The 21,280-nt window shown below is 40.8% G+C and overlaps 2 protein-coding genes across 12 annotated transcripts in view; one reads left to right on the top strand and one right to left on the bottom strand.

Annotated features, from left to right (window-relative positions):
• Nucleotides 1-18,505, bottom strand: part of tmem67 (transmembrane protein 67) — a 173,290-nt gene extending 154,785 nt beyond the window's left edge. Inside the window, exons 1-3 of the mRNA XM_072245077.1 lie at nucleotides 18,324-18,505; nucleotides 4,481-4,572; nucleotides 2,566-2,662 (exon numbers count right to left, since the gene is read on the bottom strand). Coding sequence (XP_072101178.1) covers nucleotides 2,566-2,662; nucleotides 4,481-4,572; nucleotides 18,324-18,504 — 370 coding nt within the window. The 5' untranslated portion in view covers nucleotide 18,505. The remainder of the gene's footprint in view (nucleotides 1-2,565; nucleotides 2,663-4,480; nucleotides 4,573-18,323) is intronic.
• A 111-nt stretch (nucleotides 18,506-18,616) lies between these two features.
• Nucleotides 18,617-21,280, top strand: part of LOC140196997 (RNA-binding protein 12-like) — a 185,324-nt gene continuing 182,660 nt past the window's right edge. For 5 of the 11 annotated variants that reach the window (XR_011885842.1, XR_011885840.1, XR_011885843.1 and 2 more), the window contains exon 1: nucleotides 18,809-20,208. The gene's annotated coding sequence lies outside the window, so the exon portion shown is untranslated. The other 6 variants (XR_011885839.1, XM_072256932.1, XM_072256943.1 and 3 more) reach the window with 5 other exon arrangements.

The raw sequence follows: 21,280 nt of genomic DNA, 5'->3' as shown, positions 1-21,280 counted from the left end.
CACAATTCACTGATAAACTACTCCTTAAATAAGGTATTTCTGAGCAAAATGCAGTGCCCTAAAATCCATCTACATAGTGCTGTTTCTTTCAGATTTTTGTAGTTAAAAATTGACTTTACCCAAAGTGAACCATGATATTGACCATTTTCAAGCTGCTTCGCATCATTCCTGAAAACTGACTGGGTACTTCTGGAATAATTGACTTGTATCCTACAAGATTTCATCATTTGTCCTGCAATACTATTTTTGGAGAATTATGGGGAAATATGTTTAGGCCCTGGCTCACTCCAACTGATTTTGTAGGCCACACAACTTCCCTACATTCCAAGACTTAAGAAACTATAATGTCAGATGTACCAGAGGGCCAGTCCATCCACACACCTGGCCCACTGATATCTCCAGGATCGCTGAATCTCAATATTTGAATCTCCAGAACCTCAAAGTCAAGGTTTATTGATTGGTCAAAATATAATAACACCCTGATTTCGAGAACCCCTACAAATATCCAATTAGCCAACTAGTTGGTAGATAAAATGTTCACTGTAAATTGTCTCATGATTAGACTCTGATTAAATTGTGGGATTGCTTGGAAGCATGGCTCAAAAGGCTGGAAGGGCCTATCCTATTCCTGGCTGTATCTCAATAAATAAACAAATTAAATGATTGACGTCCACTTAACTAATCACCATCATCTATTCCAGTTTACTCTTCTATTTGAGAAGCCTCCACCTGTTCCTTAACTTTTTTTTGCAGACTGTTCCTCCAGCTCTTCCCAGCCACTTTGCTTCCTCAGTATCCCAACACTTGGTTCCCAGTTGTCAGCAACTAGTTGTCAAGACCTGATTCTTATGGCTTAACAGCTGACCTCACTCTCAACAGCACATCTTCCATTATAAACACTCAAAATGTCCGAGTTTTCATCAGAACTATTACTGATTTACATAGCTGAAAAGTACTTTTCCCCGTACAAAGGTCTTTTATAAGTCTGCATTGTTGCTAATTGCTAAACAGGCATTTTGATGATGATGATGATTATGAAGACATGTAGTCCTCTTTTATTGTCATTTAGTAATGCATGCATTAAGAAATTATACATTATTTCCTCTGGTGTGATATCACAAAACACAGGACAGACCAAGACTGAAAAAACTGTCAAAACCACATAATTATAACATATAGTTACAACAGTGCACAATACCATAACTTGATGAAGAAGTCCATGAGCACAGTAAAGTCCAAAGTTTCTCAGATGTCTCACATCTCACCCAGGCGGGAGAAGGAAGAAAAACTCTCCCTGCCATGCCGACCACAATCCAACTCTGAGTCATCCGAAAACTTCGAGCTCTGATCAGCTCTCCGACACCGAGTACTGAGCGCCATCTCTGTCCGAATGATTCGACCTCCTTCTCGGTCGCCAAAAGCAGGCAAGGCCGGGGATTTTGAGGCCTACCCTCCGAAAGATTCCCAACCACACAGTAACGACAGCAGTGAATGGGCGTTTCAGAAATTTCTCCAGATGTTCCTCTGTGCTTTCACGTCCATTCTCCATCAAATCAGAATTGTCCACGGCCCCTATTTAACAGATACGATATCATTTTTCACCGGAGGGCTGCGCACACGCAGGCGCGCCGCCATCTTCTCCTTCAACCTTTTATAGGGTTGATTGGGGCAATTCATTCATTCAAAAGAAAAAAAAAGGTTTAAAGCATATTTATCAAATACATAACACAACTTGTAAACTTGACAGTATTTAACTGTTAACCATTCTGAAATTTGGATGCTGTCATGAAGAGGAATTAATATTTTTCAGGTCATCTTCAAACTGTTCTTCAAACAGTAATGTCAAATCAAATGTAAAGACAAAGCCTTAGGATGATACTTCCCCTAAAAGACTGGGAAGGTTGAATGTTATCTTACTTTACTAGATTTAGGCATAGGTAAGAATATGAGCAGCTGGTTGTGCTCTTCTCATTCATAAGACCATAAGACATAGGAACAGAATTAGCCCATTTGGTCCATCGAATCTTGTCTGTCAATTAATCATGGCTTAAGGGCATCCATTAGTCTTGCGAGACCATGGATCTGCGCCTGGAAAGTCTTCACTCTCCAGGGTGCAGGCCTGGGCAAGGTTGTATGGAAGACCAGCAGTTGCCTATGCTGCAAGCCTCCCCTCTCCACGGCACCAATGTTGTCCAAGGGAAGGACTTAGGACCCATACAGCTTGGCACCAGTGTCGTCGCAGAGCAATGTGTGATTAAGTGCCTTGCTCAAGGATACAAAACGTTGCCTTGGCTGGGGCTCAAACTCACGACCTTCAGGTTGCTAGTCCAATGCCTTAACCACTTGGCCACGTGCCCACATGGCTACTTGTCCTAATAATTTCCTATGCATTTGGTGAATTTCTTTATTGTGATTAAGGAGTTTCCTTAAATTTAAGTTCTATTATTAAATCTACATTTCTGCAACATTTTACAAATAGTTTCTCAGAAAGCTTCAGGTTACAAGTGAAAACCAAATTAACATGTCCTAAAACATGGCTAAATCATATTACTGAGCAAAACGTACCTAGAACCTGTCCTGTTGGACATCGACATTTCCCATTATTATCCATAATAGCACTTGAGGAACATTTAATACAGTTCCATCCATCTTGTGTTACAGCCTTGAAGAAGGAAATTATAATAAAAAGTTACATAATAATAGGATGAAAATGAACAACAAAGAATGATATAAATTGGTTATAACTTATGTCTTTCACCTTCTTTATATAACCTTTAAAGCACCTGTGGGCAGGCAAAATTGGTACATACAGCACTCTCAGAGTTTCAGTTGGAAATGCAGTCAATAACGTATTTGGGGATTGTGCATGCATACCTAAATACTGCATACAGAGCAACCATATTATTATGTGTCGTTACTTATGAATTAATTCCACATTTCACCCTGCATAATGTCATAACTTTATACAAATGAAATATTTTTTAAAAATTCATTCCTGGTGTGTGAATATCATAGAGAGTTTATTGCATTATTGTATGTGATAATTGCTGCTGATTGAAAAAACAGTTGAGACCACGCATATTGGTGGGTTTGGAGAGAGTTGTGTGTGCCCTTTCCTGAAGAAGATTAATGAATCAGTGAGTTTTGGAAAATTGGGTGATGATTTTATTCATCCATGAAGATCCTTGGTGGGGTTGACAAGATAGAATTTGAAATTATTTTACTAATCATGGAATCACAAACAAGGGAACATGTGGGAAGCATAAATAAGGAGCCATACATATACAATTAGGATGTATAGAATTTTTTTCCCTTTGGTCTTGAAGGAGGTAGAGGCCAGATCATCAGCTATATTTATGATAAAATAGATATCTGAAAGGTCGAAGAACTGAGGGTTGTGGAAACCCCCTTACAGTACAGAGGAGGAAAAAGGTCAGCGTAGGTCAGTTATGATCATACTGAATGGTAGGCATGCCTGGGGGCCTGGTGGTCCACTGTTCCAACTATTTTTTGTGTTTTGAGATAATCCATAGTTTCATGGTTACCCATTCCATTGGAATATTTCTAAATATTCCGATAACAGAAAGAACTGATGCCAATGCATATGCAAAGATACCAGGTATATAGCCAAAACCTAGTTTGAAGATGGAGGTTACAAAAAAAAACAAAAGAAAGGTAGAGAAGCTAAGAAGTTTTAGTCAAGAATTCCAAGCTTAGGACCTTGATCGGTTTAAAAAAAATCATTCACCTATGTTTAGTGATCTGGGGAAAATTATTAGGCTAGGATTAAAAAGAAACAGACATCTTGCAGGACAACAGGAATTCTGCAGATGCTGGAAATTCAAGCAACACACATCAAAGTTGCTGGTGAACGCAGCAGGCCAGGCAGCATCTCTAGGAAGAGGTACATTTGACGTTTCAGGCTGAGACCCTTCAGGCCGAGTCCTGACGAAGGGTCTCGGCCTGAAACGTCGACTGCACCTCTTCCTACAGATGCTGCCTGGCCTGCTGCGTTCACCAGCAACTTTGATGTGCGTTGCTAGACATTTTGCAGGGCTTGGGGAAATTGTGAATTTAAGGGTCAAAAAAGCCATGGATGGATTTCAAAACAGGGATAAGATTTTTTTTAACTAAGTATTGTTTATTGGGATGCTGGGTCTGTGAATGAACCGAAATTGTACCGAGTTAATTCATAGGCAGAAGAGCTTTGGATCAATTTATATCAGTGGTGGCTAGAACAAGTCCACGATTAAGCAGGACTGTCAAGCGTTAAGGTGACAAAGGTGCAACTGAGCATTTCGACAGCAGATTGGATGGGGCAACTGAAAAGACACAATGGAGATAGAAACTGACAGTCTGAGCCATGGAACAGATTCGTGGTCAGAAATTCATTCAGTGTCAAATACGGTAACACAATTGCAAACTTAAACCTAGTACAATAGGTTGGAACTCAGATAAAATACAAAACCAATTTACTTACTGGAGATAATTCAGGACATTTTTTGCAAGTGATGGAAAATGTGCCTTTGTTTGATGTTAACTGGTAACCAGGTAGGCATATGCACGACATACCTTTAAAAGTAAGATAAATTATTTTAGGCCAAACCAAAGTGGCATGTACAAGTCAAACTTCTGAGACAGTGGATATAGTTGTTGGGATCCAATTTATTCCAGAAGTTAGAATCAAGAGAATAACTGAAGAACAAACATAATCTAGTACCCATTTTAAAGTTTGATATTCTCTAAATAATTTAATTTAATATCTCCATTATATATTATTATCCAGCATTTAGAGAATATCATTTAATTTAGAAATCAAGCAAACAGAGCAGATTGGAAATATGAGAAGCTTTGTATTAAACATTAAAAAGCTTAGCATTCCAAATCTTAGTGCCACAGTACCACTAGATAGAGAATCCGTGCAATATATGAATCCATCCCTTTGACTGGCAGCTCTTTGAAACTAAACCAGACAGTTGGAAAGTTGCAGTCCTATTACACTGTGAAATGAATTTTGAATATCAAATATTTCCACCTCATAGTCTTACTCCACCCTTGGTTCATTTCCATGTTATTTTTGGAGTTGACAATTCCAAAACAGCTGACCTTCACTCTGGTTTCCACAAATTTGTTTACTAAAATTCTGCTGTCCAGACACTGTAAAGTATTATCGTTGTTCTTCTCCGTATCTTGTGGCACATCGTCCAGCAACCTTGCTGTTTCCTTAACATTCGTCTGTTTTTTTTTTAATGAGACTGAGTTGCTAGCTTGATGCTCAACCAAGCATGAACGGAAAACATGCAAGGACCCGGCCGGATTCGAACCCGGGACCACTCGTCTCGAAGTCCGGTGCTGATGCCAGTACAACACTGGTCAGCATTGTAAAGTACTATAGTACTTCTTAATTTACTGGAATAATATGCAGATTCTTGGATCATTAATCCAGGGACATAAATTGAATCACAATTCGCATAATACTAATATCAGTGTAAGAATCCATCTGGTTCACTATTATCGTTCAGGGAAGGGGAATTTTACCTAATTTTCCTAAGTATAACTCGAGACCACAGATGTTTAATACTTTACTGCATCTTCATTTAATCCAATTTGAAAAGGACACAAACATGAGAAATAGGAGGAGTAAGCTATATGGCTCAATGTGTCTTTGGCACTTTGCTGCACTAACCCCATACTCTGGTATCCCTTAACGTCTAAAGATCTATTAATCTCAGACTTGAATACTCTGGAATTCATTACCCAAGAGAGCTGTGGGGAATTAAGTTAAATTCACAACTGTCTAAGAGAACAAATTTCTTCTGATCTTTATCCTGAAGGACTGACTCCATTTACTGAGACCCATCTCAGTCACCGGAAATATCAGCTCCACATCCACCCAATCAAGGATGTAAGAATTTTGCATGTTTCAATGATAACACATCTTATTTTTCTAGAGGGTAGGCCTAGTCTGATTAATTTCCCTGCGTGTAACTAACACACCATGCTGGGAATGAATCTGGTGAACAATCATTGTACTCCTATCACCAATAAACTTTAGCTTTACCATGTAACCATCAAAGCTCATGAATAAATGAATTAACAATTCCTAACTTACTTATTCACATTTGGAGCCCTGTACTTGTTGACTCACACTGGCTCTAGGTGTTGTGTTTCCCTTATGTTAAAATACCAACCCTAGTTTTTAGTTCTATTTGTGGTATCTCCTTTAGCTCTATAGTCTTAAGATAACTGCATTCTTCCTGAAAGAAGCATAAGAATGGAATTAGGAGAGCTAGAAGGGGATGTGAGTAGGATTAAGGGAAACCCCAAGGTGTTCACATGTACAGTACATGATGAACAGGAGGATATTTAGAGGGTAAAACTGATCGGGATAAAAGAGGCAAGATGTGCCTGCAGTCAGAGGAAGTAGAGGAAATTCTTAATTAATATTTTTCTTCAGTATTCACCAGTGAGAGGAACCTTGGCAAATGTGAGGTCAATGTAGGACAGACTGATATGCTAGAACATGTTGATGTTAATATTAAAAAAAGAAAATGTACTCGAACATTTGAAAAAAACAATAAGATAGCTAACATGCTGGGGCTGGATGGGATATAACCCAGGTTACTACAGGAAGCGAGGGAAGAGATTGCTGCACCTTTGGTAATGGTCATCCTCACTGGCACTGGCCACAGGAGTAGCAGCCTAAGATTGAAGGGTGGCAAATGTTCTTCCTTTGTTCAAGATAGGGATCACCCTGGGAATTATAGACCAGAGAGTCATACATCAGTGGTGGGAAAATGATTGGAAAGGATTCTTAAGAGTAGAATTTACTGTACGAGTATTTAGAGAGTCTGATTAGGGATAGTTAGCATGGCTTTGCAAGGAGCAGGTCATGCCTCACCAGCCTAATTGACTTGAGGAAGTGACAAAACAAGCTAATGAAAGCGGAACAGTAGATGTAGTGTATATGAATTTTAGTATGGCATTTGACAAGGTTCTCCTTGGTAGGCTCATTCAGAAATTCTGGAGGCTGTGTGGATTCAGAATTGGCTAACACACAGAAGGCAGAGGGTAGTAGTGTATGGAGCATACTCTTCCTGGGACCCTTGCACTTTGTGATCTTTATAAGTGATTTGGATGAGGAAGTGGAGGTTTGGTTATTAAGTTTGCAAATGACATGAAGATTGGTGGTGTTGTGGATAGTGTAGAAGGTTGTCATGTTACAATGGGACATTGATAGGATGCGGAGCTGGATTGAGAAGTGACAGATGTAGTTCAATCTGGAAAGGTGTTAAGTAATACACTTTGAAAGGTTGAACTTGAAGGCAGAATATAGTGTTAATAGCAGGATTCTTAACAGAATGGAGGAACAGAGCGATCTCAGGGTCACGTCCATAGATCCCTGAAAGTTGCAGTGCAAATTGCTAGGGTGGCTAAGAAGGTGTATGGGCCAGTGTCAAAATGCAGTGTCCTTCTTTCTTCCCTACCTTGCCCTCTCCCTTCTTCCTCTCCATTCTTCCCCTCCTCCCTTGCTTTATTGTTAGAGCAGTAGGAATGTCAGGCAGGATAGTGGAATGCTTCTCTTGTAGGAAGTGGGAAGACAAGAAAACCTCCAATATCCCTGACAACTACAACTGCAAGAAGTTCATCCAGGGGAACCTTCTTACAGATCAAGCTAGGAAGCTGGAGCTGGATGAACTCCAGATCATTTGGGAGGCAGGGAAGTTGATAGGTGATACAGGGAGGTACAGTAGTTACACTAAAATGCAGGACATGGGTAACAGGGTGACTCTAAGGAGAAGGAGAGGAGATTGACAGCTAGTGCAGAGTACCCCTGTGACATTTCCCCTCAAGAAATGTATACTGCCTTGGATACTGTTAGTAGGGGGAGGGAGGAGGCAGCTGAACTAAGAGAAAAGCCACAGTGGTCAGATCACTGGCATTAAATCTGGCTCTGTGACTCAGAAGTGAAGGGGAAGAAGAAGACAGCAGTGGTAATAGGGGATACATTGATTAAGGGAACAAACAGGAGGTTCTGTGGAAGTAAACAAGATTCCTGGATGGTATGTTACCTCTCAGGAGCCAGGAACAGGAACATCTTGGATCAAGTCCAAAGCATTCTTAAGTGAGAGGATAAGCAGCGAGAAGTCGTGGTCCACGTCCGTACCAATAGGCAGGAAGGGTGACAAAGCCCTGCAGAGTTCAGGGGGTTATGGACAGGACCTCCAGGATAGTGACCTCAGGATTTCTACCCACACCATGAACTAGTGAGGCCAGAAAAAGGAAGATAATACAGTTTAAAATGTGGCTAAGGAAACGGTGCAGGAGTGAGGGCTTCAGATTTTTGGATCTTTGGCCTCTCTTCCAGGGAAGGTGGGACTTGTACAGATGGGGTGGTTTGTACCTGAACTGGAGAGAGACTAATATCCTTTGCTGCTGCTTTGGGGGTTTTAAATGAGTTGCAGCGGGATAGGAACCAGTGTGCCAGGGCAGAGAGTGGAATGGGGAAAGATGTTGCTAAGCCTACATACAAAGACAGGAATCAAAATGTTGAGTATGATGGAACTAATGTTCTGAGTTGTGTCTATTTCAATGCAAGGAGTATTGTAGGTAAGGCTGATGAGCTTACAGCATGGATCGCCATGTGGAATTATGACATTGTAGCCATTAGTGAGACTTGTTTGTAGGAGGAGCAGGACTGGCAGCTCAATATTCCAAGGTGCATTTGTTTTAGGCATGATAGAGCAGGAGGGATTTAAGAAGGGTTGGCATTACCAATCAGGGAAATCGTCACAGCAATGCTCAGATAGGTCAGACTGGACAGCTCATATGGATGGAACCAAGAAATAAGAAAGGGATAACCATGTTAATGGGATTATACTATAGATCAGCCAACAGTCTGCAGGATTTAGAGGAGCAAATTTGCAGAGATTGCAGACTGCTGCAAGGGAAATAAGGTTGTGATAGCAGGTGGTTTTAACTTTCCACATATTGACCAAGACTGCCATAATGTAAAAAGACTGGATGGGTTAGTTTGTCAAATGTTAAATGTGTCATAGAAAGTTTCCTTAATCAATATATAGAGGTATGAATCAGAGTGCAATACTGGGTCTTCTGTTAGGGAAAGAGACAGTGCAGGTGACAGAAGTATGTGATTGACTTTGGATCTGGTAATCATAATTTCATTAGTTTCAAGATAATTATGGAGAAGGATAGGGCTATAGGTTGAAATTCTAAATTGGAGAAAGGGCAATTTTAATAACATCAGAAAGGATCTGGCAGGTGTGGAATGGGATAGTTTGTTTTCTGGCAAAAGTGTGCCTGGTAAGTGGGGAGACCTTCAAAAACAAAATTTTGAGAGTACAGAGTTTGCATGTTCCCATGAGAATAAAAGAGAAGGCTAACAGTTTTATGGAACCTTAGTTTTTGAGAGATATCGAGGCCTTAGTTGAGAAGAAGAAGGAGGTGCAAATCAGGTAAAGGCAGCAAGGAACAAATGAAGTACTTGAATCCAAGAAATGCAAGAGAACACTTAAGAGGGAAATCAAGAGGGCTAAAAGAAGCCATGAGATTGCTCTAGCAGACGGTGAAGGAGAATCCCACAAGCAAAAGGAGAGCAAGGGGCAAAATTTGTCCTCTGGGAGATGAGAGTCACCTATGCACAGAGCTGATAGAGATGGGGGGAGATCTTAAAGGTAATTTTCCCCCTCTGTATTTATTCAGGAGATGAACAGAGTGTATTAAATGAAAGCAAAACATCAGTGAAGTCATAGATCATATACAGATTTACTGAAGAGGAGCTATATTGAGGCAAATTAGGGTGGATAACTTCTCAGTACCTGACAAGGTGTCCCTTCGGACTAGTGCAGAAATTGCAAGGGCACTAGCAGAGGTATATAAAACATCTTAACCACAGGTGAGATGCCAGATGAGTGGAGGATAGCTAATGTTCCGTTGTTTAAGGAAGGCTTTAAGAATAAAATGGGAAATTATAGCCTAGTGAGCCCAATGTCAGTAGTGGGTAAATTATTGGAAGGTATTCTAAGGGACCTGATATATGAATCATTTGGATAGAGAGAGCCAGATTAGGAATAGTCATCATGGTAAATTGTTTCTAACCAATTTATAGAGTATTTTGATAAGGTTATCAGAAAACTTGATGAAAGAAAGGCAGTAGATGTTGTCTACATGAACTTTAACAAGGCTTTTGAAGTTGGTCAAGATTTGGTCACTTGGCATTCAGGATAACACAGTAAAATGAAATCAACAGGAATTCTGCAGATGCTGGAAATTCAAGCAACACACATCAAAGTTGCTGGTGAATGCAGCAGGCCAGGCAGCATCTGTAGGAAGAGGTGCAGTTGATGTTTCAGGCCGAGACCCTTCGTCAGGACTAACTGGAGAAAGAGTGAGTAAGGGATTTGAAAGTTGGAGGGGGAGGGGGAGATCCAAAATGATAGGAGAAGACAGGAGGGGGAGGGATAGAGCCAAGAGCTGGACAGGTGATAGGCAAAAGGGGATACGAGAGGATCATGGGGACAGGAGGTCCGGGAAGAAAGACAAGGGGGGGGGGACCCAGAGGATGGGCAAGAGGTATATTCAGAGGGACAGAGGGAGAAAAAGGAGAGTGAGAGAAAGAGTGTGTGCATAAAAATAAGTAACAGATGGGGTACGAGGGGGAATGGGATGTGGAATTAAAATGTGTGGCCACTGGGAGATCCACATCCCATTCCCATTCTGATATGTCTATCCACGGCCTCCTCTACTGTAAAGATGAAGCCACACTCAGGTTGGAGGAACAACACCTTATATTCCGTCTGGGTAGCCTCCAACCTGATGGCATGAACATCGACTTCTCTAACTTCCGCTAAGGCCCCACCTCCCCCTCGTACCCTATCTGTTACTTATTTTTATGCACACATTCTTTCTCTCACTCTCCTTTTTCTCCCTCTGTCCCTCTGAATATACCTCTTGCCCATCTTCTGGGTCCCCCCCCTTGTCTTTCTTCCCGGACCTCCTGTCCCATGATCCTCTCGTATCCCCTTTTGCCTATCACCTGTCCAGCTCTTGGCTCTATCCCTCCCCCTCCTGTCTTCTCCTATCATTTTGGATCTCCCCCTCCCCCTCCAACTTTCAAATCCCTTACTCACTCTTCCTTCAGTTAGTCCTGACGAAGGGTCTCGGCCTGAAACGTCGACTGCACCTCTTCCTGCAGATGCTGCCTGGCCTGCTGCGTTCACCAGCAACTTTGATGTGTGTAAAATGAAATCAACATTGGCTTCGTGAGAGAAGTCAACATTAGTAGACAGATGCCTCTTTGACTGCAGGCCTGTGACTACAGGTGTGTCATAGGGATTGGTGCTGGATCCATTGTTGTTCGTCTTTGATATCAATGCTGTAAACTTAATTAGCAAATATGTGGATGACAGCAAGATCAAGGGCACAGTAGAGCAAGGAAGGCTACCAAAGTTTGCAGTGGGACCTGGACCAGCTGTAAAAATGAACTGAAAAATGGCACATAGAATTTAATGCGGACAAGTGTTACGTATTACAAATTAGAAGGACAAACCAGAGCAGAACTTACAATAGTGGGGTACTGAAGAGTGTGGTAGAACAAAGGGATCTGGGAATATAGATCCATAATTCCTTGAAAGTGGCATCACTGATAGATAGGGTTATAAAGGGAGCTTTTGGCATATTGGCCTTCATAAATCAAAGTATTGAGTACAGGAAATGGGACGTTATGTTGAAGTTGTACAAGATATTGGTGAGGCCCAAGTTAGAGTACTGTGTGCAGTTCTGATCACCTACCTATAAGAAGGATATCAGTAAGATTGAAAGAATACAGGGAAAATTAACAAGGATGTTGCTGGGTCTTGAGTATCTGTGTTATAGGGAAATCACAGACAAAAGAAAATCTGCAGGTACTGGAAATCAGAGCAACACACACAAAATGCCGGAGGAACTCAACAGGCCAGGCGGCATCTAGAAACAGAGTAGTCAACACACATCAAAGTTGCTGCCTGGCCTGCGGCATTCACCAGCAACTTTGATGTGTGTTGCTTGAATTTCCAGCATCTGCAGAATTCCTCGCGTTTACGTTTTTAAACAGAGTACAATCGATGCTTTGGCCTGAAATGTCGACTGTACTCTATTCCTAGATGCTACCTGGCCTGCTGAGTTCCTCCAGCATTTTGTGTGTGTTGCTCCGTGTTATAGGGAAAGGTTGAAAAGGTTAGGACTTTATTCTCTGGAGTGTATGAAAATGAAGAGTGATTTGATAGAGGGATACAAATTATATGGGGTATAGATAAGGTAAATACAAGGAGGGGTTTTTCCACTGAGTTTGGATGAGACTAAAATGTGAGGTCATAGGTTAAGGATGAAAGTTAAAATATTTAATAGGAACTTGAGGGGGGACTCCTTCACCTTGAGAGTGAGAACTGCCAGTGGAAGTGGTGGGTGCAGGTTCAATTTCAACATTTAAGAGAAATTTGAATAAGTACATGGATGGGAAGGATATGCAGATCTATTTTCCAGGTGCAGGTTAATGGGAATAGGCAGAATAATAGATTGGCACCAACTAGATGGGTCGAGGGGTCTATATCTGTGTTGTAGTGCTCTATTATAGCATTTTGATCAGTAAGTACATCAATAGTTATGAGAAGAAGGTAGGACAATGGGGTTGAGATGCATAATAAATCAGCCATGATCAGCAGAACAGACTTGATAGGCTGAATGGCTTAAATCTGCTTCTACTTCTTATGACTGAATGCTGTATTTATATCATAAATTTCTACCATAACAGCAAACACTGCAGACTACTGAAAATCTGAACTATAATGCAGGGAATCTAAAATCTGACCTGAAGCATTAAGTCTCTTTTTCTAACTGCTCTGCTGAATCTTTACCGCATTTTGTTTTTATTTACTGTCTACATAAATTGGTTTAGTGAGATCACACCCCAGCAAGTGGTAGAAAAATGGGAAAAAAACACTAAGTAGACAAATATACCAAATCCCGCATTTTTCTATTTATTAGCTTCTGGAGTTACAAAACGTAACATTGGCGACAAGGAATTTTAAAAATGAACAGATGACTATCCACTGTTGAAGCACAGCACATTGTTTTTTGGACTGGGAAAGTGACGTTTGAGATTTTTTTAAAATCCAGACAATGGACAAAATTAACAAGCCACAGGTTCATGAACAGTGAGTATCAAGTAAAAATAATAAATTTAAGAAAAACAGATGGCTGGCTACATCAGAAAGATGGATATGTTCGATTGCAGAATAGATAACTGGGTGACATATACTGAACGAATTGAGCAGCATTTTGAAGCAAATGAAAGAGCCAGTGAGAAACAACTGCCAGTGCTGCTGAGAGCAACATGTGAAAAAGCATAGTTTGGTTGGAGCAGTTCAACCTCTAAGCAAACCAGCCAAAATGAAATTTGCTGCTACTGTGAACATAACGTAAGGACATTTAGAACTGAAACCATTGTTGATTGCAAAACGCATTAAGCTTCATAAGCACAATTGAAAGAAAGGGGAGTCTACTTCAGCTTACATAGCTGAATTGAAGTAATTATTCGAGCTTTGTTAGTTCAGTGATGGGCTAATGATGCAGTGAGAGATTGTTTAGTTTATGGAATCTTACAAGAAAACATTCAAAACAGCTCCTAACTCAGGGACAACTCACATTTATAAGAGGAGATGAAATTGCAGGCAGAGATGTAATTGAGTTACAGTCAGGAATGAAGGTAAGAATGAATAAAATTGCAACATCTGAACAGAAACCTGCCAGGCTGAAGAAATTGTGTTACCGTTGTGGCAGGGTCTCATAATCACTGGACCAATGCAGATTTACAGGCAAAACTTGCAGAAAATGCAACAAAGTAGGTCACATACAATGTGTATGTCGGGCAGACAAACATAAATGGACTGCACAGGGAAGAGCAAAAGATAAAAAGTCAAGTTGCAGTTTCAAAAAGTGCACTAATATCCATGCTATTGATGAACATTCTGATAATGATGAGAGTGACACAGGACTGGGAAAACTAACAAGGCAGGTAATATGGCTTACACCAGTAGTCCAAGCAAAATAATTAAAATGGAATTGGACTCTTGCTTGGCTGTTTCAGTCATTCCACAAATGAGTTTGAACAGCATTGCAACGATAATGAATTGAAGCCTGCAGAGATCCAGCTAAGCACTTATACAGGAGAAAAGATAACTCCTGTGGGAACAACATTCATAACAGTGAAATACAACAACCAACAAGCCACATTGGGCTTGTATATGGTAAAAACAGGAAGGCCAGCATTTTGAGGCCGTGATTGGCTGAGACAACTACAACTTGATTGGAGATCCATCCACCATTTCCATGCCACATCCCCCGCAAGTCAACTGTCAATAAATTAAGAAAGGCATTGGATGATGCAAAAGTAGTTTTCAAGAACAGCAGTGGAAAACTAAAACATATCAAGGTTAAAATAGTGTTACATGAAAATGCCACACCCATGCTTTATAAAGATGTCTGGTTCCCTATACCATTTGAGATAAAGTGGCCATTCAGCCAGATCGCATGGAGGCTGAAGGAGTTCTTCCCATGCTTGAGTGGAGCCCATGGAAAATGCTGGTGGTCCCAATAGCTAAAAAGGATAGGTCTGTCAGGATCCGAGGTAATTTTAAGGTCACCATCAACCCAGTACATAAGTTAAATCAATACCCTCCTCCCAGAATCTTTTCAAACCTTTCTGGAGGAAAACACTTCAGCAAAATGGACTCAGCTGAGGCTCCCTTGCAGATGGAGATGCAAGAAGAGTATAAAGTGTTTCTTACCTTGCAAGGGGCTTTATCACTGTAATTTGCTTATTTTTGGAGTCGCATCTGCACCTGCACTCTGGCAGAAATCTATGGACCAGGTGCTGCAAGGCTGCCCAGGCACTCAGTGTTACCTGGATGACATCATTGTTACTGTGAGAATGACAAGGAACATCTCAAAATCTCTGGACAGTATTAAAAAGATTAAAAGATTATGGGCTGAGAGCACGACTCAGCAAAAGTGAATTATTTAAACCAAGCATCACATTGTGGTCACATCATTGACACACTAGTGCACTGAGAAATTTCAAGCAGTGGTGGATACCCAAGGCCAAAGGACTTGTCACGATTGCGTCTTTTCGGGATTTGTCAATTACTGTAAAAGGTTCTTGCCACACCTGGCTATTGTGCTTCATTCCTTAAACTCATTACTACAGATTGGAAAGAAATGGCAATGAACAAAGCAGTGTGAGGTGGCTTTCTAAAAAGTAAAGGAAGTGGTGATGTCAGACACTGTACTCACACATTATGATCCAGATCATCCAGTGAAGTTTACCTGACACCTCGCTTTCTGGTTAGGTGCATGATGTCACGTATTATAAGTGATGGAAGAGAACACTGTTCATCTCGTTCCCTTACCGCTGCAGAGACAAATTATGCACAGGTTGACAGACAGGCCTTGAATCTGGTTTGGGGTGTGATATGTTTCAACTAGTACTTTTATGGGTTTTCAATCCACAGGAAGGTGTCCACTAACACCAGCAGCACAAATGCAGAGATGCGTTGTTTCCTGGAGGACATGATTCCAAGAGGGAACTAATCACGGAAATGCTGATGGATTGTCTCGTTTACCATAGGAAAAGGAAATACCTGGAAAATTTACAAGAGAGTAAATATTCTCCCTAATGCAAATCAAAAGTCCCCCTATCAAGGCAGAGATGATCCAAAGAGAAATGAGAAAATACCCCACACTGTCTCAGATCTACACGGCAACCCAAAATGGCTGGAATGTGCAGCAGAAATACCAGTTTTCCCATTTTTACGAGCACCGGGATGAACTTGCCCGTGACAGAAGTTTGGGGTTTCAGAGTTGAGGAAACCATCCAAGCTGAGAGTTAGTGTTGGAACTACATATTGGTCATCTACACATAGACAAAATGAAAGTGTTGGCTAGAAGCTTTGTCTGGTGGCCTGGGATTGAACAGCAGATCGAGCAGCTTGCCAAACACTGTTTGGAACGACAACATGTCCAGAAGATGCCAAGAGCAGTGCCTCTCCATCTCTGTGAATGGCCTGCATTGCCCTGGCCAAGGATTCGTGTGGTTTTTGCTGGACATTTCATGGGCACAAATATCTTCATAAAAGTGGATGCAGCTACAAAGTGCCTAGAAGTGATCCCAATAGTCTTCACTACAGCCTCGCACACTGATGTGTTGAGAAGCCTCTTCTCAAGGACTGGTGTTCCACAACAGTTAAGTCAGTGATAATTGATCACAATTTGTTGCGGAACTGTTTCAGTCATTCCTGAAAATGAATGGAATAAGACATATTATATCTGCACAATACCATCCAGCTAGAAATGGCTTGGCAGAAAGGTTTATCAGGAGTCTAAAGAATGCACAGTGAGCAATGTCAGCAGAAGACACTGCACTGAATCAGAAGCTTACCAATCTCCTCTTTGCATATTGTAATGCAGCACACTCCACAATCCACAAGCTATACTGTTCCTGGGACATCCCTTGTGCTCACGTTTGCATCTCCTCAAACCAATCTCAGAAGGATTATGTAGGAAAATTACTGAAACAAATTGAGGGCTCCTCAAACGATGTTCAGTGTTTCTCTCCCAGCAAGCTTTCCTGGCCAGGACTACAGAGATGATCAAAATTGGGTACTTGGAAAGACTAAGGACTGAACTAGACCACTCTCCTAGAGTTGAAATTGCGTTTGATGTCATTTGGAGATGATACATCAATCAGTTGAGAGCAGAGTCAATCATTAAAGAAAGGTGTCCAGAGCTGTCAGAACCGCTTCCTGCAGACCCAGAGTCAACTCCTACAATCACTACGGAGGAGGCCCCAGAAGCTGAGATTGTTTCACAGCCACAGGTCTCATCTGCCAAGCAGAGTGATTACCCTCCTCCCCTTGTCAGGAAGGATATTATCCCACAAGAGTAAGAAATCCTCCACAGTGATTAAATCTTTAGACCTCAATGGAACAATTTAAAATTTACCATGCTGTGGATGTCTTTATAGTAACTGTACTACATAGTGTGTGTGTTCAGGCATTCTGTTTACATAATTCATTATGAACTACATGTAAGAAGTACATGAATGGCATACGTCATGTTACGCCAGCATGTCACCTCAAAAAAATAAAAGAATAACTAAGTAGACAAATATCAAGGCTCTCAATTAGTTTCTGAAGTTACAAAGCATAACATCTCTTCCATTACTGAAAACTTAACATTTTATCAATGTCTTTTCACCCTACTTTTGCAGCCAGCTCCTTAAACCCTTGTGGTAAAGTTTGTGACCCAACAAAACTTACTTTTTCCCCTTTTAAAATTCTTCCCAATACCAAGGTCTTTAAGCAAAGTTTTTACAGTATACTCCTATTTCTTCATTAAGAAAATTTAATTTAAAAAATGTTTTCTCTGACGGGGTACTGGGAATGAGTTCATGTTTATTGGTAGTGTGGAATCTTCCTAATAAATACTTTACATCACCTGTATTTCAAAACAAGATATCCCACCACTTGGAGCACTGTGCTCAGTTCTGGTCACATCACTACAGGAAGGATGTGGAAACCATAGAAAGGGTATAGAGGAGATTTACAAGGATGTTGCCTGGATTGGGCAGCATGCCTTATGAGAATAGGTTGAGTGAACTCAGCCTATTCTCCTTGGAGCGACAGAGGATGAGAGGTGACTTGATAGAGGTGTACAAGATAATGAGAGGCATTGATCGTGTGGATAGTCAGAGGCTTTTTCCCAGGGCTGGAATGACTAGCACAAGAGGGCGCAATTTTAAGGTGCTTGAAAGTAGGTACAGAGGAGATGTCAGGGGTTATATTTTTATGCACAGCGGTGAGTTTGTGGAATGGGCTGCCAGCGACGGTGGTGGAGGTGGATGCAATAGGGCCTTTTAAGGGACTTGGATAGGTACATGGAGCTTAGAAAAATAGAGGGCTCTGGATAATCCTTGGTAATTTCTAAAGTAAGTACATGTTTGGCACAGCATTGTGCGCCGAAGGGCCTGTATTGTGCTGTAGGTTTTCTATGTAGGTACAGTACCCAAAATCTGAAATAAAAACTGTAAATACGCAATAGGTCAGGTAGCAGCTGTGAATGTGTACGTGTCAGGTCCATTAGTCTTCATCAGAGCCAGAGCATCGGAATCTCCAGCAAATTTTTTTTAATGGACTCTCTCATTAGACCAGTCGCACGGGATCGAATCTCTGTCCCGACCAGAAACTGCACTAACAGACGTTTTCACCCACCATCACTACTTGTCTGTTGATAGGGACCACATTGTGTACAGGCCATCTGGGAAATGTCATACCACTGCTTCTTTGTGCAATTCTCAACTGTTTGAAAAGGCAGCGAAACGCTATCGAAGCCCATGGGTGACTGGAAAAGCGCCACAGCAGCCAACAGTAAAGCCCGGGCAGCAGCCTCCATGCTCCGGCCCACCAACCGCCCGCTATCCCACAATCCCCGTGCACCGGAAAGTCCTAGAAAGCGCGGATTCTGCAACCTTTCACTAAATCTAACGAACTAATTTTACACGGCATTTCCGGAGATTTTCAATCATATTTTACTGTAGATGTTAAAAATCCGTTGCAAAATTTTAGAATTCAGTTAACCTTTAAAATAAATAATTTATTGGAAGTGCAAAGCTGTAGGACCCGCAGAGCTCTTCCTGTGTTACGGAGCGCCATCGTGTCGCAGGTCGTATCTGCAACAACCAGGCGGGCGGGTGGGTATGGATTAGGTTTGCCCACACACTTCTCCGTTGCCCGTCCCGTCCCGTTCCTCCTCACAGAGGCGGTATTCAGGCCGCGGGAGATGTGGGAGTAACGTCGGTGCCGAGGTGGTGAGGAGGGGGTGGGGGGTGGAGGTGGAGGCCTCGGTAGGAGCCGTCCAAGTCGCATGACGGCGCAGGCCGGACTGTGGGTTGGAACTGCAGCGACCGCCACCGCCATCGGCTCTCTTGGTTGTTCATTCTTCCACCTCCTCATTTCCATCTGGTTCAGTGACGATCACCGCGGAGTTTTACGATGCACGAGTTCAGGATGTTTTATTGTTAAAATGTCCATACCCCCCCCCCCAACCCCGATGTCTGTCTGACCCTTCGCTTCTATTGATCGTTGTATTTACTACAAGTGTATGAGGCTCAGTTTTTTTTCATGACAAGAAATTGTAATGAGTTTGAGTGGGAAAAATAAAAGAAGTAATTGATGTTTTAGATGAAGAACGATGACCATTTAGATAAATCACTTGTTACTTACCGCAATTAAAATAGTTATTCGTGTGGGTTCTCTTGCGGTTTTTTAACCAAATTAAAGTAGCGTGCATTTAAAGGAAGAGAAATTCCTAACTTATATTCGACACCTGGCAGTTTGATTTCCAGTAACAGAACAGAACTGAAAATAGAACGGGATTAAATCATTTGGAACTAAATTCACTGTATGAATTTTGAATTGTCAGCAAAGGTACGTTCCAGGCTTTTGGTCAATTGTCCAACCGCTCCTGGGATAGTTTGTTATCAAATTTGTTTCAGGAAGCTTCTGTAAATGATTTGTGGCAGCAAGTCTTAAAGGTTGCAATATCAATGTAAATTACTCCAACTTTCTATCTGATTTTCCCTTGGATATTGGTTTTCAAATGAGCTGGGCCAAGTGTACTTCCAAGTTTGATGTTGTAACTCTTCTGAAGAGAGATGATGTTAAGTGTTGGCCACAACAGAGGAGAGAGATGTGTGTTCTTTAATTTTCTTAAGCTGTTTTGTGTGGAAGGAAAGTATACTTCTTAACAAAGTAATAAATATACCACATTGGCTAAGAAATAAGAATCTGGAAATGCATCTTTCTTTTGAGAGTAACATGACAGACTTTTTATTGGTTCTGTCAGTCTAGGTACATTTCAATTTTTAAATTGTTTTTGATGTTTTAATGTGCATAAAAATAAGTTTATAAAAATGTTGCTAATTGATGAAAATTGTTAGGTGGTCTTGGTATTTGAGAATCCCAAAGTTAGCCTGGTTCCTATTCTTATTGTTACAGGTTTGACATTTGTCAATTATTTTCTTGCAGTCTATAAAAGTTCGCTTTAAGACGCTTGTCTTGGTGTCTTCTGTTTCTCAAAGGCAACTTCTCTTTGGTGGTAAGTGTTTTGGAGAAGGGGGTTGATTTTAAAGTACCATCCTGACTGGTTTAATACATTGCATTTGTTATTGTTACATAAATTCTTCAGAGAATTTTTCAATGAACACTTTCTATTTATACAGTAAGGAAATCTGGAACAAAAAATTTACTTTCCTTATGAATTTGTTATTTTGAAACTGGAGCTTCTGTTACAGAGCTCTTGTTTCCTTTTTTGCCTTGAGTACTTATTCAGCGGATGGTCAGTTCTTGTTGACTAGAAAAATGATAATAAATGTCTGTCAGCAAGTGTTGAATTTAAACAACAGGAATTCTGCAGATGCTGGAAATTCAAGCAACACACATCAAAGTTGCTGGTGAACGCAGCAGGCCAGGCAGCATCTGTGGGAAGAGGTGCTGCCTGGCCTGCTGCGTTCACCAGCAACTTTGATAAGTGTTGAACTTATTCTTGTTTTAATGCAAGTATTTAGTTGAAGTACTATTTCTGGTTATATCAATATAGTCTAGGATTCTAAGTATATTCTGCGTTACTGTTTTTTTCAATTGTACAAAAATATAAAGTAATATTGAAATTGGTATTACAATTTATAAACTTTTCCAGCCTATTTCAGTTATTTTAACTTCAATTTAGAAGTGTATTCTAATGATCCTTAATCCCAGTGATGCTGTTTTTCTTTTGCAGTTCTCTGATGTTAGAAAACGTACCATTTGAGTCGGTATTGGATCTTTTTATTGCAGGTTAATAAAAATAACAATTCAGAGCTTGAATAAATAGTTAAGACCTTTTCATTCAGAGTATTATGGACAAAAATAATCTTCTGAAAATCATAAACTTAATTTAAGAAATGGGATTTAAGTTTTATAAAATGTTGCATTCTTTAAGTGGGAATTTGGTATGCGTGTTGTCGTCTGAACTTGCCTCCGAATTGATGTAAAGTGCAATCCGTGGTACCTGATGTTTTCACTATTGTGAAAAATGTGAGGATCATCATCACAGTCTAATAAATTATTTCTCAAGATATTTGCTGGATTGCTACCTACTTTCTGAATTTTTTCATTGCCTGTAATTATTA

The sequence above is a fragment of the Mobula birostris genome, chromosome 1, assembly GCF_030028105.1.
Source record: "Mobula birostris isolate sMobBir1 chromosome 1, sMobBir1.hap1, whole genome shotgun sequence".
NCBI lineage: Eukaryota > Metazoa > Chordata > Chondrichthyes > Myliobatiformes > Myliobatidae > Mobula > Mobula birostris.
This window is presented reverse-complemented; position numbering and strand designations above follow the sequence as displayed.